The 27,787-nt window shown below is 42.7% G+C and overlaps 1 protein-coding gene and 1 pseudogene across 5 annotated transcripts in view; one reads left to right on the top strand and one right to left on the bottom strand.

Moving 5' to 3' along the window:
* The window catches only part of VTI1A (vesicle transport through interaction with t-SNAREs 1A), a 361,387-nt gene that overhangs the window by 303,633 nt on the left and 29,967 nt on the right, over positions 1–27,787 (top strand). For 2 of the 5 annotated variants that reach the window (XM_058298418.2, XM_058298417.2), the window contains one exon: positions 8,938–9,018. The exons of the other annotated variants lie outside the window; for them this stretch is intronic. In XM_058298418.2, coding sequence (XP_058154401.1) covers positions 8,938–9,018 — 81 coding nt within the window. The remainder of the gene's footprint in view (positions 1–8,937; positions 9,019–27,787) is intronic. 5 annotated transcript variants of the gene reach the window in all.
* On the bottom strand, positions 23,861–24,570 carry LOC101434431 (ubiquitin-conjugating enzyme E2 C pseudogene; annotated as a pseudogene).

Genomic DNA, 27,787 nt, shown 5'->3' with positions numbered 1-27,787 from the left:
GGCGTGCCTGGAAGAGGGCAGCCGTGGCATCTGATTGGTAGAGCTGCATCCTTGGTCAGGAGCCAAGCTAAGCTCAGGTGGGAGGGAGAGATAAGCCTGAGGAAATGCTGATCTGAAGAGGTGTGACTGGAGAAATACCAGTACCCTCCAAGCCTGGAGGAAGCCAGCTGCAACTTTAATTCCTGGTTTGATCAAGGTAGTAGAGAAATAGACCCCAAAGGTCTGGAGATGGAAAACTCAGTTTTGGGTTTCATATATTAGCTGTAGTTAAAGCCAAATGTTCATTCCACTCCAATTGTATGGGTGGATAACTTTCCTCCCACTGTTGAAGTATCGTGTTTTTAGCTGCTAATAAACTTAATAAAATCCATTTCTTCTTTTCCCTGGTGGATGAAGTTAGTTCACATGCACTGCTGAACCAACGTCGAGTGACACTGTGCTAGAAAGTATTTTTGTTGGAAACAGACAATGGACACAGTTCAACTGCAAAACACTTCAAAAAAAGCTTCTTTTCTCCATTCTCAGGCTTGCAGAGAGCCATTTGAATCGAGGGAATCCTACCAGTCAACCAGAACACCTACACAAAGTATGAAGGAATTTTGTTTTATTGGTTCAAGAAGCAGATTCAAAGGAACTGCATGCTTTTCCAATCCCATAGATACTCCCACCTGTCCTGGGGCCCACCCAGCACCCCCCTCCCAGCTCTCAGCACCCCCCTCCCAACTCCCAGCCCCCCAGCACCACTAATGGCCCAATTTCCTTCTCTTCCAAAACTCCAAGTCTGCCTGGATCAGAAGGCTTGGGGAGCATTGCCAGGATGCACCCCCCAAGTATTCTCAAAAGCCCTTGGTGACTGCATGTGGATGCTTAGTTGAGCAAAGCACACAAAAAACTGGCCCGGCCCCTCGAGCAGTGGAGAGCAGCATGAGGGCACTGGGTTGAAAAGAACCAGAAATAAGATAAGGGATAAAGAACCAGGGTCTGACTAGTGAGCTCAGTTCCAGGCAAGGGATAATGAAGATATAAACAAGGAAAAATGTGGACAGGTTCACCTACAGGAAGAGATTCAAGGAAGGTTGAAATCAATGTTTGAACAATTCCAAGATATCCTGTACTATCCTGAAACTGAAAAACATGGTGTCAAGATCCATCACCATACCTTATGTTTCGGAGTCTGTTACTATGCGTGTATGGATGTTGAGGTGGAGACGGAGATGAGATTTTGTTTAAGAAACAAAAAAGTTAGAACACAATCCAGACATTAGTTGATCCACAAGATTACATTCACATTTGACTTAAGAATGCAGAAAGAGGACATAGTACCCTTCCTTGTCAGGTCTGCTCTATTTTAAGAGATAACTGGGCCAATTTTATATGTGCATGTTAAAGTATTTTTTTTCCTTTTAAGGTCAAAAAAAGATCAAGTCAACCTCTTAGACTTCTGCATTCCATGACCAATGAGGTGTCTTGAGGAATCTGCTGCTTTTTAACAAAGCAATTGCAAGATCCTTGGTCTTGTGGAAGGGGAAAAACTGGAAAATCACCATGCCATCCCCATGTTTGCTGAAGTGATCACCCTGAGATTGCATGGGGCTTATCTTGTGATACAATCAGCACAGCCCTCTTAAATAGAGCTGTCCTAAAAACAGAGGTCCACCCAAGAGGTTTATTTTAATTTTAGGTCTAACAGCTCTAGGATTACCCCTCAAGACTGTATCGTCAGGCTTTTGTGCGCACAAGGAGCTTACACAGAACTCCCATTATATTGGTGAAGTGGGGGTGGCGAGGAGCCTTGTTTAGTTGATTGAGTTATGATTGTATAGGGAACAAATGAAGGCTTTCTTCCCTTAAACATAACGGCTATGGCTTACTCTCACTAATAATGCCACATTTTCTTTTAAAAAAATATTTACACAGCCTGACGTTATTCTTAATGTCAATGCAATGTGTTACCTCTAGGCTGAAATCCAGTTTTAATCCTCTAAGCTAGAAAAATAAGTTCGATTCTGCACAATTGAGTTTCCAAACTGTTGATTCTGTTGCAATATTTACTGCCAGCCCTGTGCTCTCTTGCTCTCTCTCTGAACTAAACTGATTAAATGTATGTACCTATCTATCTATATTCTGCATGTATACACATGTAACAATTTAGTTCATGCTGTAGGAAATGGTTCTTTCTTCATTTTCTGGGTATCCACTCAGTGATCTCAACAAACTCGTTTACAACGAACTGATTGACTGCAGTCCTGGACAGTCCTGTGCTTTCTCCTGCCTTCCTCCCCAAAGAAGTTAAAGGGCTGTTCTTTAACAGTTCTTGCACTGGGTACATTATGGTTTTATTTACTAGATTTTATTTAAAGTCTCTTGTAAATAAGGTGGATTGGAAAGTTTCAGTGCTGGGAAGGTGATGTGCTTACAGCCGAGGGGTGGCCAAATGCTTGCACTACAGATGCCGCGGGTCCTATTTCATGCAGCTTCAAGGGCTGCAGGCGTATTCTCTGGAGTTGTGCTCACAGAGGATGCTAGAGGGGCTCGTACTGCAGCCAGAGTTCCAGATGCAACTCTACAGCTGCAAGGTATAAATGTGGGGGCCAAAAAAAGAACAAAAGTGAAATCAGAAGTGAAATTGAACAAAACTAGGTGGAGAGCTCTTTTTTATTTTTTCAGAAATGGAAAGCAAATAGCAAGCCAGGAACAGGAAGACAAAGGTTCCTACAAATTGGGGTGGGGGCCACAGTTACGGCTTCTTGAAGTGAATTTTAATGACTTTGGCCCTGTTTTAGGAACTGAGTGCTTTTTGAATTTTCCAAATCCATCTTTAAGCATAGCTAGGGTTCTGCAAGAATATTTGGGCAGGAGATTTGAATTAGGATGTTATAACTTCAACAGGACTCATTTTAGTCAGCTAATTTTAAAAAGGATGGTAGGTCACTGTAATTATACAAGGGAAATGCAGTCCTTAGCTCTCAGTATACTAATTTCTCCTTAATATCTACTTGGAATAGGATTGTTGAATAAGAGGTTATCAATCATTGCTTGAGAATGATGTGTTCACTTGAAAATGTGCTTTATTTTCACCCTCAGCTGCTCCCCAGAATTGACTCAAGTGCTGGGGGGTGGGATGGGGGCTGGACAGCAGTCCCCTTTAGGTTTTACAACCATGTCTCATACACATGTAATGGATCAAGACATTTAAATAAAATGGAGCAAGGGTAGTTTAAATAAAATAAAAATCTTAAGAAGTCAAAGCTGGGGCCAGTTTTTGCAATTCTCAGCCTCCTTTGGACACTGAACTCCATGTGCAGACCACCCCTGCCACTTGGAACCAGGCTCAGAAACGCTTTAGCAGTGCCACTTGAGTTAGGAGAGAGTGAATGAGTAAGCATGTGGCCTCTTGGTAGACTAAAACCACACCGCTGGCCTTTGTTACAAGGCTCATGTCTAAGCATAACTTTATATACCCAACCTGTGCTTGGATGATAAAGTTGACATGAGCTCTTGTTCTGCCTGTTTGTGCAGAGAGCATGTTGCCCTGCTTTGTGACTTCAAGAAGTGAAAGAAATGGCCTGGTGCAGTTAGGACAGATGCTCTACTGAGTCATGAGAATTTATAGCCCTGTGTTTAGGAGTTTTGTGCAGGATATTAATACAAATTCACTTTGTTTAGAACCTCTCTTATCCTTAAATCTCATCTCAGTAGAGCTATCAGGTATTGTTTTGTTAAAATATGTTGCAGGGTCACTGAGTTTTTACTTCTGACCTCCAGCCTCACTCTTTCACCCCCTACTGCAGATGACACCAAGGACATGTGATGACCTGGGTGGCCAGTGCATTGACCTTGGCAACCATCGCCTCTTCTCAATGGGCTGTGGTGCCTCTTCTGGAAAACAGTGGGCCAAGAATTTGTAGCGTTTCAGGGAAAGAAAGAGGGAGAAGGAAAGACTTTGTTTAGTTGTAGTTTTGCCTGCCAACAGTAGTATCCCCAGCCTCCCTGGGAGTTATTTAGAGGTTCCTCATTGACAGATACCCAACCTGCAGCCTTTGTGACAGCCGCTCACTCTGTGGATGTGGCACCCTGTGGAATTCTTAGTTAAGGTGAGGAATTTTTCCTTTCCTGTGCCAGAAATTCTTGGATGTGGGTTTGCATGCATGTTATCAGGCACCAGCTACTTAATCCTAATCAGTGCCTGCAGTACTTGATGTGTCGGTCATTGTAGCCAGCTGCAGGCAATTCTTGATTGTCTGTGGGAGTGGAGAGGACTTGAGACATGGTTAATCCAAATCGGTGAATAATGCAAAAGAGTCATATTTTGAGAATTATATTAGTTATAAAAGTGATTTACCTTCCTGGTTTTATTTTGCTTAAGCTAAATGTGGTTTTTAAAATGTAATGTTAGATTTTAATTTTTTTATGTTCTATCAAGTCATGCACTGAAAAGAAATTAGAAAACCACAGGAAAGTGGGAAGAAAAGAAAGAGCACCTATAATCACCCCATTAACAGCACTTGGCTGAATGGATGTCTAGACATTTTTTCCTCTGGATATATACCCTTATAGATGTAAATTTTTAAATTAAAGTGACCTTTTTTTTCATTTTACGAAATATTGTGTTCACTGTTCCAAATCAATTAATATATCTCACCAAAACCATTTTTATTGGCTGCATGGTGCTCTGTGCTATGCATGCACCACAACTGGCTCAGACTTCTATTGATGCAAATTTTTATCTATTACTGGTGTTTCAATGTACGATCTTGAACACATATGCTGTGTGCATATGTACTAATATAGCCTCAGAGTTAATGACCACAGGGTTCATTGTGGGTCATTTTAATCTTGGAAATGATATCACTGCCCTCCAAAAGAGCTGCACAAACCCACATTCCCACAACAGCAAGTATCCCCTTGACCCTGCTGGATATTGTAATTCCCTTTCATCTTTGCTAACGAAGAGGTGGAAGAAAAATGCCGTCACATTGTTTTACCTGTTGTTTTCTAGTCAAATTTAAGCATGCTAAAATAGTTGCCACTTCTATTTCTTTTGTAAATTTCCTGTTCATATCTATAACCCATTTTTTTCTTCTATAATAGCTGTCCCTTTTAATTTTATCTTCTTTTAATTTATTGAAAAATATTTATTGAGCACCTTTTATGTGCCAAGCACTGTTTGGAGCTGGGGAAACAATGGTGGGGGGCGGGGGAGTGGGGAGGGACACAGCTCCTGCCCTCAGGGAACTTACAGATGATGAGAAAACCAGACAGTCAAATAGTCACCAAAATATAATAGTGTCATCGCAATGAATGCCTCCAGGGAGAGCCTCGTGAGGTAGCTATACTATGTAATAGGCCAGGGGCTCCCACACTTTAGCAGGCATCAGAATGCCCTGATTGTACAGACTGCTGGTCCCCAACTCCAGGTTTGCTGATTTAGTAGGTCTGGGGTGGCCTGAGAATTTGCTTTTCTAACAAATCCCTGGTGATACTGATGCTGCTGGACGGAAGACTTCAGGGGAGAGCCTCTTGACGAGCGATTTTACCTGGATAGGGAGGCCCAGGCAGGTTCCCTGAGGAAGCGATGCTTGAGCTGAGGTGTGACAGCATTACCTGAATGCTCCTGTTAGAGAAAAGAGTTGGTGCAAGAGCTCTGTGCTGAGGGGGGCATGTGGAGGACAAGAGACAAAGAAGGTACACTGAGGAGTGTGGAGAGGAGATGGAAGGAGGAGAGTGGTATGAGATGAGGCTGGACCAGTAGCTATAGCCGGACCAGGTCAGCATAATAGGACATGCTAAAGACTGTTAGGGGATGTTGACAGGTTAAGAGTAACAGGAAACCTTAGGCAATAAGGAAGGTTGCTTTGTAGAAAGAAACAAAAATTGAAGTTAATTGACTATCAGCAATGCTAATACATAAATAATGAAAAGTTCAATAGATGGAGGCTAGTACTTTCAAGGATAAATGTCATTATCATAGGATTACTTTACATTACTCTATAAACCTTGTTAAATTCCCCTAAAAGCTTATTTATAAACTTAGGTTCAGTTATAACCTTATATTCAATAGTTGGAAGAGAGAATGTTCCTGTAAGCTGTTAGCATCTGATTCTTATTTGCTAGTTGCTCCAGGCAACCACACCTGAAAATGAAGCCTGTGTCCAAATTAATGGTCAACAGGAAAATCAGGACATAGATTCCCATTGGGAAGAAGAAAAGTATTCATGCCCTTCAAAGGGGAGAGAAAAATACTCATTTCTGATGAGCAAAAAATGGTCAGAGATCCTGAAGTATGTAAGCCTAAAGCCTCTGATGTGATTCCTGCCATAAGAAAGAGAAGAAGGAGTGGCTTTTAGCAAGAGTGCTGAAAAACTCTTCCTACGTGCTTCTTTTCCAACCTTGTCCTTTGGTAGCTGAGGGAAAAGGAAACTTAAGATAGCATAAGTATTCTCAGTAGTCATCAGTAATTTAAGAAACTGTGAGATTGTGTTGGTGGCAGATAAACTGGATAAGAGATGGGAGCCAAAGATTTCTTTCTTTTTTTTTTTTTTTTACATACTATTTGATATTTATCAAGAGAAATTATTCCATAGCCCACATATTCAAGTTACTTAATTCAGGAGCATAGGCAGGTCAGTGACAAACATCCAGGGAACTCAATCCAAAGAAATTCTTTATGCCCCCAAATCACTTTGTACTCTTATTTCCTCATCTCCTCGAAATCTTTCATGGAATCATAGTTTCTGTAGAAATCTGCATATGCCTTTTGTCTTGGTTCAATCACACCAAACTTACAGACAGCTACAAACCCCAGCAACACAACAAATGCTCCAACAATATGAATTCACAGTCGCTTGGCCAAAAGGCCTCACATCTGAGGTTTCACCAAAGCATTGGAAGGCATGGTAGTTATGCTCCTTAACACCAACGTCCTTCCTTACAGAGAGAGAGAGATTTCTTTCTTTGCAGCCAAAAAGAAAAAGTGAAACAGGACAACAATCCATACCGTTGTGGTTTAGTTAGAAAGGTACAGCAATATTTTCTTTAAATCTTGTTCCACACACAATATATATCCTCCAAAATAGAGGCTAAAAGTGACTCAGTTCTTAGCCATATGAATTTTTATTCTTTAAAAGGAAATAACCAGATGGGAAGCGGATGTGGCTCAAGCGATTGAGCTCCCACCTACTACATGGAAGCTCCTGGGTTCAGTTCACAGGCAGTACACTCTAATTACAGACTTAGTCTGTAAAAGGAAATAAGAGCCTATAAAGTGCTAAGTATCAGGTAAAGGCTATCTGACTAAAAACCCAAGTAGAGAAGTCATTGCATTATGTTGTGTAAAAACACGCGACGCAGTACTGAAAACAGGCAGTAAGTGGGATGTGATGGAAGAGTGGGAGGAAATGTATTTGGGGTATTCAAATGGCCTCCTCCCTCCCTTCCTTTCTCCTTTCTTTTCTCCCTGCCTTCCTTCCTATTTCTCTGCATTCTCCCAATTTTCTTAGCTAAGAGAAAATTTTTGTTTCAATTTTTGGAGAACAATGGGGAATTTAACCAACTTATTTTAAACACAGACCCCACACAAGGCACAGTGAGGTGCTGTAAATTTCAGAATGTTCTGGACCCTCAGCCCTTTCCCAGGACTAGTCTTAGTGCTATCAGGCACCTTGAAGAGGGTGAATAGCAATCTTTGGGTGACACTTGGTTTCTTTTTTCCTGAATCTAGCAAAGGGGCTGCGGCAGAGTATGTGGAAAAAAGAGGCTACAGCATCTCTTAGAGCCCTGATCTCCAGGGTCTCAAATAGAATACATGGCCCTGCTTTATTCAGTGTGCCATGGAAGCACTTGTGTCAAGGATGATCCCACCTTACTTCCGCCTTGCGTCCCAAGATCCTTCCTGGGATTTGTGTGCGGCTGTCTCCTCTTGCACCCCACCTGTGTGACAGGTGACAAAGGCAGGCCTCCCTCAGCCCCTCTCTTTGCCTGCCCCATGTATTCCACATCCTATTTTGACCTCCAGTGGCTTGCAACTCCATGCAGATATTTGAAAAGAGAATGAAGTGATTTACATAATTAAAACAAATTGCTTGACAAGTGTGAGGATCCATTGTCATGGTATAATGGAATGATTTAGATTCTTTGTAAGACACAAGGCTGGGGGAAAAGCAGCTCCACCACCCTGGAAATGTAATTACTGCTTGACAAAGCCCTTCCTGGAGAGACTAGGGCTGTTAGAGCAGGACATGGCAGTTGTCTGTGGAAGAAAGTATAAGGCCAAAATAAAAGCTTCTAAACTTCTCAGTCTGCCTTCTCAACTTTGAGCATAGGATGTAGTTCCTAGAGCAGATGCTAAAGCGCAAGGAAACATCTGGGATTCGCCCCAGGACCATTTACCAATTTACCATTACATTGGGGGGTTTTGTTTGTATTTTGGTTTGTTGTTTGGGTCTTTGTTTTGTTTTGTTTTGCATGTTGCTAACCTCTATCTGTTCGGTTTTCTGATGCCACAGAGAAAGCATCTTTAAAAATCACGTTAGGCTTTCAGACTAAAGGATACCACAGAGACATGTCAACTAGACAATGCATATAATGCATGATTCTAGATTGAATCCTGGAATAGAGAGACAAAGAGGTAATGCTTAAGGGCTGAAATAATAACACTCAGTAAGTCTAGGTAAAGGGAACAGGAACTCTTTATTATTCTTACAAATTTCCTGTAACTTTGAAATTATTTCAAAGTTCAAACTCCTGACTTTGAAATTATTTCAAAATAAGTTAAAAAACAATCACATTAGGAAGTAATTCTGGCCTTGTAGGACTGACAATTGTTCATTTCTTAAAAGAAAAACAGAAAGGGTTAGAAAAGGGAAATAACATGCACACTCCAAATAATTTTTGTGTGGAGTTGGGAGAGCTGAAATTTGCAATTAATTATATCCACAGCAGAGATGAGATTCCAGCTCACCACTGTGGCCCTGATGACTTCAGATCACAGAGCACAGGCCTTGCCTGGACGGCGCGCAGGTATGGCTGTCAGAGGAGCCTCGTTAAACAGTTGTCACCGCTAGAAAGGGAGCCCTTCCTAGGCCTGGATGGAGTCTGTGCTTGCTCTGATGGAAGGCTTTATCATTTAATTTTCAGGGTCTCATTGTCTCCAGTTCTCGTAGAGAAGATTATGATTTGACTTGGAGTCCAAGTTCATTTGGAATGGTAGATGAAACCATTGAATTTCTCTGCCCTGAAGTCTTTAGCAAGCCAGACTTGCCAACAACAGCCTCCTTGGTTGTACCTGAATATAGCCCTGGGCCTGCCCTCATCCATAAGCTAGAGGTCCTGGGCCACGTAGAGCAGTGGTGAGGGCCACGTGCTCCCTAGATGTGTCCCTCAGGTGCTGCTGCTGGGTGTGGTATCAAGCTTGAAGGTCTGGGTGTTATTAACAAGGGCTTCCCTTGCTGCTTGGCAACAGCACCAATCCGTGCAGCCATGCATCCCGATGCCCGGCATGGTATTTGAAAAAGCATACAGACGAATCCAGGTGTCTCACCTTGCTCTTACCTTCCTGTTGGAACACTACCCAAGCTTAGCACAGAGCCGGTAGAGCAGATGGGAACCAAGGAAAGATGTAGTTCAGAGGTGGCCTAATCAGATTCCTATGGGAGCCAGGGAGGTACCACCAGTGAGTAAAGTGAGGCAGGTGATGATGAGGAAAACTGGAGACTGGCTGCCCTATCCAAAAGGCATCTCAGAATCCATTCCACCATGGGCCTACTGGGGTCAGATCTTCCGCATTTCCAGAATACCAGATTACAAATCTCCCCATTTGTAAATGTTGGCAACAATTTTATTTTTAAACATTAAAAAACTATACCTGCCCGTCCAATATATCAACAGGCATGATCTGGTCATTGGCTGCCAGCTGCTGACCTCTGAGCTAATCCAACCCACTCATAGTACACACGTGACAATTCAATTCCACAAACAACTTCTACTGGGTGCTGGCACCCAGAAAGGGTAAGTGACTGGCCTGCGATCACAGCAAGTTAATGGCAAAGGCAGGAATACTACATAAAGTTGCTAAACTTGTATAGCGAGTTTTATGGTTTGACATGAAAACAAAAATTAGGCTACAAGATACAGCCTCATGAACAGGAGAAATTACTTCCAAATGTTTTTTAAAAGAAAATTAATTCCATAGTATCCTGTAACACTCTACTTCTGCCACATGTTTTATAGAAATGCCTCCTTCAAATCTCCCAAATATGTTTCTTCCTAACAAATTAATTTTCAGGAAAAAAGAGGTGTAAAGATGGGGTTCAAGGTGTCCCCTATAACTGCTTTAGGAGAAAAAAAATGCTCCCCACTCCCCACCTCATATTTAAATGACTTGCTTTAGAAATAATCAGGATAAATAAAACTTCTCTCTAAAGAAGTTTCTGGCTCTCCCAGGAAACCCTTTTGGTGGTTTAGAATGGAGAGGCCTTCAGGATTCTCCAAGACCCAAGAGCAAGCGGAGGCTTCCTGGAGTTCAGACCCTGGCTTTCTTTCCAGTACAGCACATAACTGAGTTCACATCTGCCAAGATTCTGGAGTGAGGTTGGTTCCAATCCAGGCTCTACCACTAAGTAGCTGTCATACCTTAAACAAGCAACCTACATGCCTCTTCGTCAATGAAGATGATAATGGTCCCTGTCTCAGAAAACAGTTGTAGGAATGAAATGAGTTAACTTCTGTAGAACCCTTCGTATAGAGCCTGGCATTTAGTATGCAATGAGAATTGGCAGCTCTCATTCCCAGCACTCCTTCTTTCCATCACTTAAGGGAGGAATGGAGAAATCTCTTCTGAAATGAGCACACCCCTGCCAAGTGAGGCAAACCGTCAGAGCTGGGAAAAGAAAGGTGGAAAAAGATGTGTCCAGTACACAGCAAAGCAGCTTGGTAAAAGAACAGCTCATTTTTTGTTCGGTTGATTGGTAACAGCTTTATTGAGATATAATTAACATACCATACAATTAACCCTTGAAAGCATATAATTCAATCGTTTTTAGTATATTCCCAGAGTTGTGCAGTCATCAGCACAATCAATTTTAGAATATTTCGTTACCCCATATTCTTTAGCTTTCACCTCCCAATATCCCTATCCCCCAGCAAGGACTTTCTTTACATATTTTCCAATTCTGGATGTTTCATATAAAGGGAATCATACAATTTGTGATCTTTTATGATTGGCTTCTTTCACTTAGCATCATGTTTTCGAGGTTCATCCATGTTGAAGCATATATATAAGTACTTCATTCTTTTTTATAGCCACATATTCCATTATATGGATAGGCCATGTTCTGTTTATCCATTCAGTAGCTGATGAACATTTGGCTATCAGGAGTAATGCCTCTATTAACCTTTGTACACAAATTATTGTATGGATGTATGTTTTCATTTTTCTTGGGTATCTACCCACTAGTGGAAGTGCTAGGTCAAATGGTAATTCTATGTTTAACTTCTTGAGAAACTGCCAGACTGTTTTCCCAAGTGACTATACCTCTATACAGTCCCACCGGCAGTGTATGGGGCCTATTTTTCTATATCCTCACAAACACTTGTTATTATCTGACATCCTACTCAGGTGACGTGGTATTTCATGATGGTTTTGTTTTGCATTTTCCTGATAACTAATGATGTTGAGCCTGTTTTCATGTACTAATTGGCCATTTGTATATCTTCTTTGCAGAAATGTCTATTTAGAAACTTTGCCCATTTTTAAATTGAGTTGTCTTTTCATTATTGAATTGTAAGAGTTATTTGATACAAGTCCTTTGTCAGATATATGATTTGAAAATATTTCTCCCATTTTGTGAGTTGTCTCTTCACTTTCTTGATAGTATCCTTTGAAGCACAAAAGTTTTTAGTTTTGATGAAGTCCAGTTTATCTATCGATGTTGTTGCTTATGTTTTTCATGTCATATCTAAGAATCCATTGCCAAATTCAAGGTCAGTTTCTGACCTGTTTTTTTTTCTAAGGGTTTTATAGTTTGAGCTCTTACATTTTGGCCTTTGATGCATTTTGAGTTAATTTTTGTATATGGTGTGAGCTAAGGTTCCAACTTCATTCTTTTGCATGTGGATATCCAGTTGTACAGGCATGTTTTTGAAGGAAAAGAGGAGCTGTGAATTGATGTTGTCATCCACCAAGTCACACCTCAACCCAGTCCAGTTAAGCTTGAAGGCCCATTGGCCAGCTGGAGCAGGACTAGTAGTGTCAACTTTGACAACAGGAGAGCTGCTCTGCTCTCAGTAGCTCAGTCTGCCTGCCTGCCATAAAGTATACCTCTAAACCTCATAACGTGCTCCATTAAGTAGATGAAATTATAACCAATGGGCTAGTGATTTTCACCACTCTTAATTTATACTTACCTCTTATCTTCCTGTCATCTCCTGGCCTTTTGGACAGAAGAAGCATATAATAGAAAGAGAATTGACATTATCAAAAGACTAAGCTGATTCTCTTGTCACTCTTGTGACCTAAGGCAAGTTGCTAAACCTCTCTGATCCTTAGTTTTCTCATCTCTAAAGTGGCATGATGATACCGGTCTCTCTGTATTATCAGATGGATTAAAGAAAGCAACTCCAGGAGTAGGAAAGCATAGCATACTTGGAATATAGTTGCCATCCAAAACACATGTATTCATTCTCCTCACCTCCCCTATTGACAGGCTAAAGACTAAATGTGTGTCTGTCACTGCAGATCATAGAGGCCAGAACCCTGGAATCCCACACAACAGAAAATTCCAGAGACAGCAACCCCCTCCCACCTCCCCCCCCAAACTATCCTATGCTGGCCCCATTCCTCCACCAAAAGCATTTACCGCAGGATGTCTTGGAAAAGGATCACGGTCGGGTGTACGTTGACTGGGTCGAGGGTGGTCTCAGGAGGTGTCCAGGGCTGACTCTTTCTCGGGGTTGGAAGTGGTGCCCCTGGTGCCTGGCAAGAAGCATGTGATTGGGAAGAAAACTTGTAGCCATAGGACTGAGTAGGCTGCCTTTCCAGAACAGCCTAAATGTAGGAACTGAGGACTCTTCCGAGTGTGGTTTGAGATTTACCCCTGGCCTGAAATCCTTCCATTGGTACCTTGTCTTTGAGGTAAGGCCTGGTGTCCTTGCCACAATCTAACATCTCACCTGGGGTGGGCAGCAGAGAGTGAATAGGTGTGCAGGGCCTGGGAGGAATAAGAACTGGGGTGCAAAACATGACAAAGCACCGTAGCCATGAGGCGTCACTGGCAAACATCGTAGACTGTTAGGACTGAGAGGAAGGGTCCGGAGGAATCTTCCCTCTAACTCCCTCATTTTTCAAAAGAAGACAGCTGATGCTCAGAACCCCAGATTGACTTAAACAAGACCAGGCAGGGGGGAGCAGCGGAAAGAGGCACCTACTACACATGCCGTTAGGCAGTGAAGCCAGGGAACCTAGAGCCGAAACACTGGGATGCAGAGGGTAGTGGAGAAAGTGCCAAAAAAAAGGCTGAGTGTTCAGGTCAAGAGCTGCCTTGGAGGGGTGTATAAAGTGGGAACAGGCTGAGGAAGAGCCCCAAAATCGAGAGGAAGCCCCTCTGCTTCTGTTTTGTCGAGGACAGCTTCATAGATATTTTCTATCTGGGCTGAAACGTCAGGGGTGGAAGAAAGAGATCTAAGCCCCAGGCCTGGAGGTGCTCCCCAGGGCTCCCCAGGACCACCACTTCCCCTCTGAACCTTGGTCCTCTCACAGCTAATCAGACAAGAGCCAAGTAGGAGAACTCTGGAGTCCTGTGGCTCTGTCCAGTCTCCAAGAAGAAGGCCAGGTGGAGCAGGGGATAAGAAATTCATCTGAGGATGGGCAACTTTATGGGAACATATTTAGAAATAAGTTTGGGGTGGTGGTTTTTTTAAGTTCCGCTTTTTACATTTTTATTTTTTTGGATGCATCTCTTTTGGTAACATGTTTGACCTGATTAATAGAAAGTCCACGGGCCTAATGTGCAATATTAGGAGATAATTGCAATAGATGAGAACCTCTTGAGTCAATTAACTCTTATTACCTGGGAAACAGTTATAAGAGGCAATAAATTATTGGGACAACACAATTAGCAGCCCCACAATAAAAATGGGTTTCACGTGTGTACATGTCAGAGCCTGTCAGGTTTAAGGGTATGTGTTTGAGAGGATTGCTGTGCCCTTTTGTGTTTGCAGGAGTGTGTTAACATGCAGCAGGGCAGACATATCCCAGGCTAGACCGGAGCAATGAAATAAGCTTTCCACGCCTGAGAACAATGATGCCTGTGTCACAGCCAGTGAATGGCTGTTTCAGTACCTTCTAACTAATAGACTCTCACCAAGTTTAGTCAATCAGCTGAGTGATGTTGAGGCTGGATCTTGTGATTCTGTTTAAAGACTGTTTCTAGCACCCCCACCCTTGAATTTAGAAACTGAAATTGCTTAGTATTTAGAAAGACTTATTTCCATCAAGCTACAGGTTCTACACTAGCGTGGGCAGAGTTAAAATCAAAGAAGATTGGAAGTTACCATTGCAGTAGCAAGTAAGCTCTATGAGCCCCATTGATCTCTTGCATTTGTTCTCAATGGGTGGATGAAAATTCTCCTGTCCCGAAGCTGGCCCAAGCTTAGTTCAATTAAGGTAATAGGATCCCGGGCCCTATCCCACTGAATCTACAGATTATTTGCTTATTAAATAAGGAAAATACCCTTGAACTATTTTGCAGTAATCTGAAATAATCTGGCATTTACTTGCACTGACCTCTTAGTGTTTCTATCAACTAAAGCATTTTTCCTCCACTGCTGCATTACAAACAGGAGTCAAATTCCTGCTAGCAAGAAAAATAGAAAAAAGAAAAAAACACAAATCTTAGGGTCCACCTTTGTTAATGATCAGTGTTTTATTTTTGTCGTGGCTATTTCAACCACAAGCTTTAAATATTATCAAATAAGCTAGAACTACTAGACTGACCAGGACTAGTGCTAAGAAGGCAAATTTATCCACTGAGTAATTGAAAAAAGGTTGCCCTAGAGCAGAGGACTTTGTGCATCTGTGTGTGTGTGTCTGTGTGCCCAGCTTTGTGGGGGGCTTTTTTATATCCCCAGATAATTTTGTGATAGTCTGTCTGTGACTTCTTCAATGATGATAAATGTGCCATCTGATCTTTTAGAAGAATAAACAGTTCCTTGTTAATTAATTTATACAGCTGTCAGTGCAGCTTTCTCGCTCTTCGCACTCTAAGTGTTTCCCTGCCATAGATTTTCTTGCCGTTTTCTGGCAAACCTCCAGTGAGAGCCTGGGATTTATTAGGCTGACTTGGTGCAAAGTCTATTGATTGTGGCCCCGAGGGTAGGAACTAAATAGAGCCGGAGCAACAAGTCAATAACACCATTGTTGCCGCAGCCTGCATTCACCCGGGGAGCGAGATTGTTTTACAGCAGCCGAGGGTAATCACCGGCAGATCGGCGTGTTCTACACGCGCTGCGCTGCCTCGGTGCCGATCACTGTTTGAAAGCTTTCCGTGGGATCGCTGGAGAATCGGGGTGGGGTACATGGATTACGAACCCTGTGAACTCCGTCATCATCGCTTAAAGGTTTCCCCGTTAGTTTTTAACATCTGCTGCACCCTCGGGGCGCTCAGAAGCAGCGCTGGTGCAAGGGCAGGCGGAGGCGCGGTCAGGGCCAGAGCACCGGGCGCTGTGTTCTGGTCCGTGTCCCAGAAACAGGATGGTTTTGAGCAGAGCGCTTGTCTCCCCACTGTTGTCTGTTGTCCCTCCGTCCAGCTGTCCCGCCGGCCAGCCATCTGTGTGAGGTGCTAGCCAGTGGCGCCACCCCTAGCTCCTCCTATCCCAGAATACTTTCGGCGTGTCCGTCCCAAGAGGCACTCTGGCAGCTCACGTAGAGAAGTCCTGTCGTCTTAGTTTTCTCTCTCCCACATCTTTAGTTGTACGGACTTAATTTTAAAGACCCTCTTCTCAAGGCTTGCTTCCAAAGAGAAACCGAAAGCATCATGTCTTTCGAAGCTTTCCCTTCCTAATTGGTAGAATTTCAAATCTCTGACATCCGCCTACTTGATAATTGGTTTGTTTACTTCCGGAAAGCAAAACCCAAGTCCAGGTCCGTGCCTGTCCCTCTTTTACATTTGGAAGAATCCTAGCTAGTCCTCGTGGTGGAAACCCATTTCTGTACACGGAGAACCAGAAAATAACGAGACGGCGCGGCTCATCGCGCCTGAGCTGCATTGCAGTTGCTGAAGTGGGGGAGGACGGCAAGGCCCACGGGGCAGAGCTCCAGGACCTTGGCCCAAGTTCAGGTCCTGAAGTGGTCACCGACAAATAAATCCCCTCCCTTTTCTGCAGCTGGGAGGGTGGAGACAGCCACAGGGCAGCCCTTTATTGCACAGAAAGTTTAGCTTTGGTGTCTTTGACATAGAGCATTATGAGGAAAAGGCCATTTCTGAGGCTTATAAGCCAGAAAAACCAGACTTCACCGTAAGGATTTTATTCTGAATGTAAAATCTGCACGGTGGAGAGCCCTTACCCAGTGGTCCTTGATGACCTTTCATTTCCTTTCCCTGCCTGGCACGGGTTCGTCAAAGACAAAAGAATGCAGAGAGCCGGGCTGGCCAGTCTGGGCCCAGGATGTGGGAATGCCAGTATTTCTACCCAGTCTCCTCAGGGCGCAGTTTTTTGGACATTGTGGTGTTGGTCCTCTGCCTCCTTCCCAAGTAACTGCCGAAGTTAAATCTGATGCTGTCTGGACTGTCATTTCACTTTCACAGAGGAAAATAGAAAGTTCTGAGGACAGCAGGTTCCATGAAAACCTCGTGGAGCACACATTATTCTCCAAAAAATCACCTTTCAAATACATGGCTCGGAGTTATCGGTCACCTAGATAAACACTGCCACATTTTTAACTTCATTTTCTCGCTGTGGGACTGAAGAATCTGTGAAGGCTTAGGGAAAGGCAGCTACCTGTAAGCAATTGTTTTGGTTCTACTGCTGAAGCCATTAAGCCTGCGAATCCCCACTCATCCAGCCCGGCAGAGACAACCACTGCCATTGTAAATTATGCCTGATTGCGGTTTCATCTACACATTACACAAGAATTTACTCATGAATCTACTCAGGAGTCTACCCAGAATCCGTGTCTCTCACAGAATGTTATACTTTAAAGAATTTGATTATTCTAGTACAGGACTAAGAGTTGTCCTGGTTCACTCCCGTTTTACTGAAAGAATACTTGGCAAATCTACAGCAAAATAAAACACTCGGGAGAGTTTTTTAAAAATGTTCTTGCACCTGATTTCCATCCACCTTAATGAAAGGTTCAGAACCATTGAGCCATTGGATCAGGTAGCAGTCCTTCAGGAATTTTACTCTGGAAACTTTTGGCAATACTACCCTGCAACATGTGACAAAGTGGGCTTTCTCATGCCTCTCCTGGGAGACGTGAGTAGCTTTCTCGTCAGGCGTTTTTTTGTCTGAATGAAGAAACTCCTGTTCAATCTGCTTAAGTTCAACTCTGTGATCCAAGAGTTTTCGACATAGCAAGATGACCTAAGAGTCGATAAGCTTTGGCACAGGAAAGAAATATGCAAGAGAAGTTCAGGAGCTGTGTGATACTTTTTCCTAAAAGAAAATATTAATAATAATAACGGTAATCCAAGTTGATTTGTTGAATACTTTCACATTCTCAAAGAAGATGCTTTTGTTTGGGTGGCTGTGGAAACCTCACGTTTGCTTTCTTGCATTTTGAAAAGGGATAAGAGGGAAAATACCAAAGAATACACACATTTGTAGTTTTTTGGGTGATATTACCAGTATCTCATCTCGAGATTGCCAAGAGTGGAGGCCAGATATTTCAGTCTTTTTTTTTAAGATTTATTTTTATTTATTGAATTCCCCTCCCCTCCCCCGGTTGTCTGTTCTCTGTGTCTTTTTGCTGCATCTTGTTTCTTTGTCCGCTTCTGTTGTCAGCGGCACGGGAAGTGTGGGCGGCGCCATTCCTCGGCAGGCTGCTCCCTCCTTCGTGCTGGGCGGCTCTCCTTATGGGTGCACTCCTTGCGCGTGGGGCTCCCCTACGCGGGGGACACCCCTGTGTGGCACGGCACTCCTTGCGCGCATCAGCACTGCGCATGGGCCAGCTCCACACGGGTCAAGGAGGCCCGGGGTTTGAACCGCGGGCCTCCCATGTGGTAGACGGACGCCCTAACCACTGGGCCAAAGTCCGTTTCCCTATTTTCAGTCTTATGTACTCTTCTAAGTGTCAGAGGTAGTCAGCATCTTCCAGGGTAGAATAAACAGCTGAAAATAATAATTTTGTGAATTTACTAGATGCTAGGAAGTCAAAGGAAGAGGTATATAAGCTGTAAGACAGTGGCTGCGGGATTTATCATTTTTAAGGGAAGACTAAGTTTTGACACAGAGACAAGCATGGCAGTGACACTACAGTTGTGAAATGACCAGTGATTTAATTGCCACCAATAAAATAAGTCTATTGTGAATACATCTACATAAGGAAGTTTCCCTCTTTTTCGCCTTATGGGTCAGGTTATTCCAAATTCATATGTACTCACGAACCCAGTGGTATAGGAACTGGACTTATGTTCAGCTGTTTCAAATCATCTAGACTTGAATTCAGAGAATGTCCTCTAGTTTGGTTAGTACATGCTCACCCCCTTAAAAAAAAACAAAAAAAAACCCACCATATAGGAAAAAATTTTCTTTGGCAATCAAATGTGTTTCAGCATCTACAGCCAGCATGCATTTGTCATCCCTTTGATTATCTTCCTTTGTTTCCTGAATGCTGTGAATTGGAATAACCTGAAAATAAGTATCGGAAGGATTACGTACTCACAAAAGCAGGTGAACCTGGAGAGAGAAAAAAATATATTTTTATTATAATATTGCTCTTCTATAACAGCCCTTGTGCCCCGGATAGCCCCGTTCCTCATTTGCATTGTGCCATTGCTGCTAATAGCACCTCTGTTTCTTAGATTTCTCATAGATTATTTTACTGTTACAAGTTATTTTTATTACTTATTCAAGTTCTGAGTTATTGATGTTCATTATTTAATTATAAACTTATATGTACACCTGGAATTTTAATAATTCAGGGTTTGGGTGGTAAAAAAGGAATCAAGGAATTTCATTTGCAGTTTTCTTAAATGCATGCTATTTCAGAATAAAACTTTGTGAGCCTTTGGAAACAAAATTAAAGGCAAGTCCATTTTTCTCACTGGCCCTTGTTCAGAAGGCGCATCCAGTTGAGGTTTCCTATAATAGCCAACATTTACCAAGTTCCAGCCATGTACTAGATACTGCACTAAGAGCTCGATGTGTGTTATTTAATCTTCATGTTAATTTTATCAAGCAGGTATTGTTCTTCCCATTTTACAGATTAGGAAACTAAATATAGGAACGGCAGTAACTTTCTCAAAGCCACTTGGTTAATAGAAATCCTCACCAGGGGCCACAAGGCCGGCGCCATCTGACCTCTGCCTCCTCTCTGGCTCACCTCCCTCCCACCATCCTCCTCCTGGCTTCCTGCTCTCTGGGTACAATGTCTTCTCAGCTCCACCCTGATGCCACTCTGGATAACCATTCTTGGCACATGCCACCTGCCTGGGAGCCTTTTCTACCCCCACTCGCCCCTCCCCCTTCACTGCTTTAACCCAGTTCATCTTCAGATCTCAATTCAACATCATCACCTTCGTAGGAAAGCCCTTCCTGACGCCTTAGACTAAATCAGTCCTGTGGCAGCCACGGAGGTGCAGCCATAAAGCTATGAGCATGCAGTCTGCTCCATATGTTGGCACCTCCCAGCCCCGTCTCAGCATCGGAGCTGGCCATGTTTTTCTAGGCGGCCCCCAGCAGTGACTGAACATTTCTGCCCTGTGTGGGCCTCTTCAACTGGGCCCTCTTTGCTCCAAAGCACCTCAGTGTGTTGCCTGAGACTCAGTCAGCTCTGCATCACCAGCCGAGGCTCTAGCTGCCCATTCTTGCATTGTCCCTTCTTAGCTTTCACAGATGTCGGATCTGCATGAGAATCTGTAGGCTCTCCCTGCCCTCGCCTGCTTCCTTCCCATTTTATAGGTCAGCGATGTCAACCCCTCCCCATAAGCCTCTTGCACTTCCAACTCCAGTTCAGGGTCTGCTTTCCTGGAAGGTCTGTTTGACATAATTCCCCTCTTCTACACTCTCCTAGAACTCTACCTTTTTCCTCTGTAGAACTTAGCACAATTTGGAATTGTATCTTTTGTGTGTGTGTGATTAAGGTCTGTAAACTCCATGAAGACAGGGACGAGTCTGATTTTGCTCATCACAACATCCTCAGAATTCTTGCCTTTTATCCCAGCGTACAGAAACTTGTGCTCTGACCTGGAGCCAAACCACTTCCCATAGCCCTCTCTGGTGCTCACTTGACCCCATGTGTCCAGCCTGTAGCTAGCATTGCTAGTGGAACACGAAACCTAAAGCTAACTTGGAAGGCATGTTGGAAAGGGACATTGCGATGAAGCTTGGATCAGGCCAGCCCCTTTGTTAAGGCCCTTTGGCTCCTTTTTCCTGCGTGGAAGTGCATGCCCTTTCTCCTTGAGGAGAAGATAGGACTTTAGCGTTTCCAAGGCCTTCTGAGTGAAAACATCTGTATCTGATTTTTCCTGTCGTAGAGTATTAGTGAAGTCCTGCTAAGGAGCAGCTTGTAGTTGACAAGACTCTCATCAGAAGGTATCACTGCCATCAGCTGGAATTATAGTGGGACCATTAGCACTGGTGCCCTAGCCAGATGCCAGCCTAGGTAATTGCATCTGGTCTACCTAAATTCCCTCTGGACTTCTCTTCGGACACACCATTCTTCATCTCTGCCCTGGACTGCTGGCGAGTGTTTGCTAAGAGCCTTTCAGCTGCTGCCATAGTTCATTCCAAAAATGGATGCATTCCAGAAGGACCACTTGTCAGGGGGTGTTATTGGGGGGTTCCTGCTTTGGAGAGGGGGCTGGCCCCTTCTACTTCTGAGTCTGTGAGTCAGTACTGTCACCCACAAAATACAGTGTTCCTGGAACTGTTAAGAGCCTTGAGAATGAAAATACTGCCAGACAGCACAGAACATAGTAGGAAAGAAAGATGTTTAAATACTCGTACAATCAAAAAATATGGATGCAAGTTTGGATGTCCCTGGGACCCAGAAACAGTCACGGTTGTATTTTCTCTCTCCAGTGGATTTTTAAGCCATAATTAAGTAAAGACAAAAACACATATACGTTGAACGAAGGGCATGTAATCTTTGGGATAATTCTGATGTAATTAACCCAGCAGAACTGCATTAAGGCCAACATGCAATGAGTGGAATTTTCCACCATTGATTAAGTTGGGCTCACAGAGAACTGAGTCTTTGTCTGAAAGCTGCCAAAGGAAAACAACTTTGGGATATTTAAATTCTGGTTGGAAATTGGTGTGAGTAAGGGATATTTAAACCACAGCTGTTCAAGGGCTAAAAACATCTGAATGTATACGCATGTACGCACACGCACGCGTGCGCGCACACACACACACACCACTGCCTCCTCTAAACGTTAGCCAAAGGTGTACATTCCTTCTAAGTTCTCATGATCAACAGATGTAAATGCTCACGGTGTTCAGATGAATTATGGACCCTAATGAGATTTCAATACTGAGCAAACAATAAAAATTTATGCATCGCATAGTTGCCCTGGCCTTTGGCTCCGTGACTAGTATTCCACCCTTTCAACAGCTTCAGTAATATAATATCCAGCTGGCTTTGGAGGTAAGGAAAATTCGAGGGGCGAATTGAAATTGTGAGAAATAATTTGATGGATTACTTTGTCAGAGTAATGCATGGCCTTGGCATAATTACCGGGGCCACCTTGACCCTCGAGGCAGGTGGCGCTGCGGGCCTGTAGGGCGAAGTGCTCCTGCTGCCCTGGCCCCGGGGTCCACACAGTCCTCGCAGTCCCCGCTCCCCTGAACAAATGCTGAACAAGCACATTCCCGTCCTAGTCCAGCGAGCAGCCGGGACAGCCCAAGGGCTGCACTTCTCCCCGAGAACTGTCATGTGTGTCAGAGTGAAAGGAACCAAACAAAAGGCAGACCGACCTTGAAATAAAATGGGGCGAAGGCAGCGGAAGGGATGAACGATATCTTCTAAAGCAATCCGTTTAAACACAATTGCGGACACAGGCACACGAATCCTTTTTCTCTTCTTTTTTTTTTTTTTTTAATCAGTTCAGACCTTGAACTTAATGGTTGTCTGCCTTGTACCTCATAATGTTCAAATCTTAACATGTGATTAATAGCAGAGTCCCTGTGTGTACGTGTCAGAGCCCACATCTGTAGCAAATCTGGCAGTATATTTCTTACACTAATTTTACTTTGGAACCATAAAGTAATTCCTGTTTTGTGAATGAGCATAAACCTATTAAGGCACTGATATAGCTGTACCCAGCGTCTGCTGGTGGGGGTGGGGGAGGTGGACGTTGCCTGTACGATAGGGCAGCTCAGATTTCAGTGCTCTAAAGTACTTTTCAGTGTGGCCTTCAACAGAGAGAAACCACCCCCGCCCATTTCTTGGTTTTCTTATGATAACAGAAATATTTTTGCAGCATGTTGACAAACTCATTTGGAGTAAACAGAGTAGTCTTAATTGTAAGTTCTAATGTTTTAATGCTAAACTGGGCGATAAGTCAATGTTTCGATTTGGCACGGTCAACCACATGTTCTCCCAAAATAGCCTTTGACACTTTTTAAAGCAAGTCAGTGGTTGCTGACTATTCACAAAAGGCTTCATTCTTGTCTACAAATGGCAAACCTCTCCTTCATCCCGAGAGCACCCAACTCAAGTGAGGTTGGGAAAAAATAGATAACTTCCCCAGTGTTAAGGCATTTCTCCCAGTCTGAGTCAAGTCAAAATGAAAAGATTTGGGAGTAGATGGGGGAAGCATACTTATAAAAGGTTATCTTGATTTTCATTTAACACACCCTCCCACCGATTTTTTTAAAGGTCCGTCGTAAGTATTTCTGCAAATTTAAAACATAGATTCCACCCTAGAGAGGCCTCAGGGCTGTTCATGTTACACCCTGAAGCCAGGTGTTTTCACACCATGGCAAGACCCAAGATGTAGGCAGATTCCTTGGCCCCTGTTGGCTTTGGGTTTTCTTTTCATTGTTCTCCACTGTAAATTTATACAGAAAAAAAGACCTCCTTCCTCCTGAATATAAGCACAGTCAGTAATGCTTTCCCACAGATAGCAGCAGGATAGCTCAACCAGACCCAGGCATGGTGGGAAAGGGGAGGAAGGCGGGTCCAAGGTCCACCAGTGCTGTAGATGGGAACGAGGGGAACCCCGGGGTCCTCCAAGGGCCTTCCCAGAGGCGGCTTCTTCCTAGGAGGCTCTGTCTGCAGAATATCTGTGGAGGCTGAAGTGGAGGAGTCCCTCCCCAACGAAGGCAGCTCGAGAGCTTATAAGGCCCCACATCAAAACCTTACAAGGCTTCGTAGATTTGCAGAAATAATACCAGCAGCTTATTTTTCTAATAGTTTTACTATGTGCTCCTCACTTCAAATGGTTTATCTCTTTAAACCCTTATTATGGCCCTATGTGATGGGTATTTTTATTATTCCCATTTTACAGAAAAGGTACCTGATGCCCAGAGAGGTAAGGACCTTGTCCAAGCAGAGAGCCAGAATCAAACCCAGGGGTCTGGCTCCAAAGCTCAAACTGTTAACCTCAGACTATGCCAACTTTCAGTCTTTGAAGGTTGCCCACTCTCTTTTTTTTTTTTTTTGTATTTATTTAATTAATATATTCATCACAAGGGCTCAACAGAGACTTAATTTAAAAAATAAAACCAAAATGACACCATCTGTATAGAAGGAAAGGACAAACCATCTCAGGAAAAAATAAAAAGATAACACAAAGGAAGAGGCTGGACAGCCTGGGTCAGGGCTCTTGGCTGGAGACTTGCTTTGAGTAGGTTTCTTGCAGATACTTCTTGAAGGCTGTGGGGTTTTTCCAGAGCTCGGCAGCATGTGTGCTCAAAGGGCTATCCATGTTGGGCTCTCCCAGCAGGCTCTGGATGGAGAGGAGGATGGACCTGACATCATACAAGGCAGACCACTTGTCCTTCAGGATGTCCAGGCAGATGTTACCCTCGTGTCCATGTTAGGGTGGTAGCAGGGCGTAAGGAACTTCACTGTGGGCACATTGTAGGGGTAGCCACTGGGGAACTCCAGAGAGAATTTGCACTTCAGGTCTTAAAATACTGTGCCAACTTCTCCATGGATGGTTCCTACCCATTCGATGAGGTTATCTGATTCAAGGCTGAAATTCCTTTGTGACCAGACATCACCAGGGTCATCAACTCCTGTTAGAGTCTCTTGCCCATGGAGCCCCGGGTGGTGCCCCCACTAGGCTGGGCCCCCTTATGGGTGACAGCAAAGCTGGCAGCAGCTGGGTCGCAGTTCTGGGATGCCATCCGGGCAGCGCTGGCAGGAAGACCAAAGTTGGGAGAACACAACTGCAACTTTTTTTTTTTTTTGCATAACCTGATCCAAGTTTTCTACCTTATTACTATATCTTCCACATATTAATAATTTAGCGATGGGTGTAAGATTTTATGATAAGCTACTAACCTCATGTAGTTCACCATTCTCCTCTCAACCTATTTTGCTTATAAAATGCCAGAACAATTACTACCATGGTGCAGTTATGGAACTCCAATAGCTGGGGTAAACAGACAGCCTGGTAGTGTCTGTTTTTCATACTGCTCATGCTAGTATGACATGAGATCACGGCCTTGCTACATTTTGAGGGTTGACTTAGTCCAAATAGCCTCAGAATTTATAGCTTTGCATAACCGTCTACAAGGAACGCACCCTGCACACCTTGGAAAGTATCCTGAGTGTCTTGATTATTTCATGCAGTTATCTTCCAGTGTCCAGTTTGATGGATTCTATAGATGGAATTCCCCAAATCCCTCTTCTTTCCTCTAGAATAGCAGTTCTCAAACTTTTAGATCTCAGGGCTCTTTAACACTCTTAAAAATTGTTGAGAACCCTAAAAAGTTCTTGTTTATGTGTGTTGTATCTATCACTATTTACCATGTTAGAACTTGAAATTGAGAAAATTTCTAAATATTAATTCTGTAAATAGCAATAATAAACTGATTATATTAACATAAATAATATTTACTGAAAAATAACTAAGTCTTCTAAAACAAAATTAGTTACAAGAGTGGCATTGATTTCATTCTTCGAATTTCCTTGATGTCCAACTTTGAAGAAGACAACTGGATTCTCATTTCTGCTTGTAATTCAGTCTTTTGTGCTACCAACATCAGGTAGCTTCCGGAAAACTCCACTGTACCCTCAAGAGAAAATGAGAGTGAAAAAGGCAAAGAACATACTATTATTATTGTAAAAATAGTTTTGAGCTCATGAATTCCGTGAAAGGGTTTTGGGAACCTCCAGGCCTCCTGGACAACATTTTGAGAACCATGCCCTTAAATATTGCTGGTGCTTACAAAACCACAGTGGTCTGAATAAAGGAGGAACAAGTTCTTATGCAGTAATCAGGTGTCCTGGGTTGTGAACTAGTTTTGCCTTTCAGTGGCATCTCTGGGTCTATAAGCACTATGTTCTCAGCCCCCTTTCCAGATTTGCTGTAGGCTGGGCCATGTCACTCTTGCTCATTAGCTGTCAGCATACTGTGTCTTGTTTTCCACTAGACTATGAGCTTCTTGAGGATAGGAACTAGGTCTTATTGATATCATTCCTCAGTATCAAGCACACAATTCTTAATATATGGTAAGTGAGGAAAAATGCTGCTGAAGAGAACAAAGTTTCCACAATTAAAGACATTCCCGAACAACCCAGGTGTATGAGCATATTAAATGTTTTTGAAGAAAAACTCAAATATTTCTTATCATTCTATACATCATTCAATGATTTATCAAATATTTATTCAATACCTATAATATACCAAGCACTAGGATACAACAAAGACCAAGGCAGGCCCTCAGAACCATTCAGGCAAGCTCAGTTCTGTTTTCTAGAAAGTTCATATAAACAGAATCATACAATATGAATTAGCTACTTTTGCTAAGCATAATGTTTCAAGGTTCATTTTTCAGCATTTATCATTTGTTTTGTTTTGTTTTTTGAGGTATCAGAGCTGGGGATTGAACCCAGGACCTCGTATGTGGCACTCAACCACTGAGCCACATAGGCTCCCTTGAGTTGTTTTTTTCATTTGTTTGCTTGTCATTTGTTTTTTGTTTTGTTTTGTTTTGTTTTTAGGAGGCACCAGGGACCAAACCCAGGACCTCCCATGTGGGAAGCAGGGACTCAACCACTTGAGCCACATCTACTCCCTTGTTCATTTTTATTTCTGAATAGTAATACATTGTTTGAAGGTACCATATTTTGTTAATCCATTCACCAGTTGATGCTTGGAATGTGTCCAGTTTTTGTTTATTATAAATATACTTATATGAAAATTTGAATAAAAGTTTTTGTGTGGATAGTTTTTATTTCTCTTGAGTAGATACTTAGGAGTACAACTGCTGGCTCATATGGTATGTATACGAATAACTTTTAAAAACTCTCAAACCGTTTTCCAGAGTGGCTGTATCATTTTACATTCCCACCAGTAATGTATAAAAACTCCTTGCCCATGGTAATGTCAGGCTTTTTAAAATTTTTTTAAATGGCCATTTATTTAGTGGGTGTGTTGTGCTATATCATTTTTTTTTAATTTCCCCTTTCATGTTATTTGTTTTTAAAAATTTACTTATTTACCCCCTCCCCCCACCATTGTTTTTGCACCCTCTGTCTGCTTTCTCTGACCATTTGCTGTGTGCTCTTCTGTGTCTGCTTGTCTTCTCCTTAGGCGGCACCAGGAACTGATCCTGGGACTTTCCAGGGTGGGAGGGAGGCACTCAATCTCTTGTGCCACCTCAGTTCCCTGGTCTGCTGCATCTTTTAGACTTTCCTTTGTGTCTCTTTTTGTTATGTCATCTTGGCTCTCCACTTGGACCAGCTCTCCACTCGGGCCAGCTCACTAGGTGGACCAGCTTGCCTTCACCAGGAGGCCCTGGAAATTGAACCCTAGACCTCCTATAAGGTAGACAGGAACCAAATCACTTGAGCCACATCCACTTCCCTGTGCTATATCATTTTAATTTGCATTTTCCTAATGACTGATGAACTTGGTCATGTATTCATATGCTTATTAGACATTTGTATTGTGAAATATATAGTCAGACATTTTTTGAATTGTGTGGTCTTAGTGTTAAGTTTTAAGAATACCTTTATGTTTTTTGATGCAAGTGTTTTGTTGGATATATGATTTACAAATATGTCCCCCAGTCTGGCTTTTATTTTTCATTTTATTAATGGTGAATTTTAGAAAGTAAAACCTTTTCATTTTGATGTAGTGCTGTTTATCAATTTTTTTATTTTACAGATTGCACTTTTAGTGTCTTTTCTAAGAAATATTTGCCTTTCCCATGATCATAAAGATTTTTTTCTATGTTTTCTTCTAGAAGTTATATAGTTTGAGCTCTCACATTTAGGTCTCTTCCCAATTTTGAGTTAATTTGTATGTATAGTGAGTGATAACAGTCTTTAAAAACGAGGGGTGGGGAAGGGTATCCAGTTCTCCCAGCACCACAGAATTGCTTTGGGCCCTTTATCAAAAGACAGTTGACCATAAATTTTATTTCTGGAATTTCTATTTTGTTCTATTGA

This window comes from Dasypus novemcinctus, chromosome 6, assembly GCF_030445035.2.
Source record: "Dasypus novemcinctus isolate mDasNov1 chromosome 6, mDasNov1.1.hap2, whole genome shotgun sequence".
In the NCBI taxonomy this organism is placed as follows: domain Eukaryota; kingdom Metazoa; phylum Chordata; class Mammalia; order Cingulata; family Dasypodidae; genus Dasypus; species Dasypus novemcinctus.
This window is presented reverse-complemented; position numbering and strand designations above follow the sequence as displayed.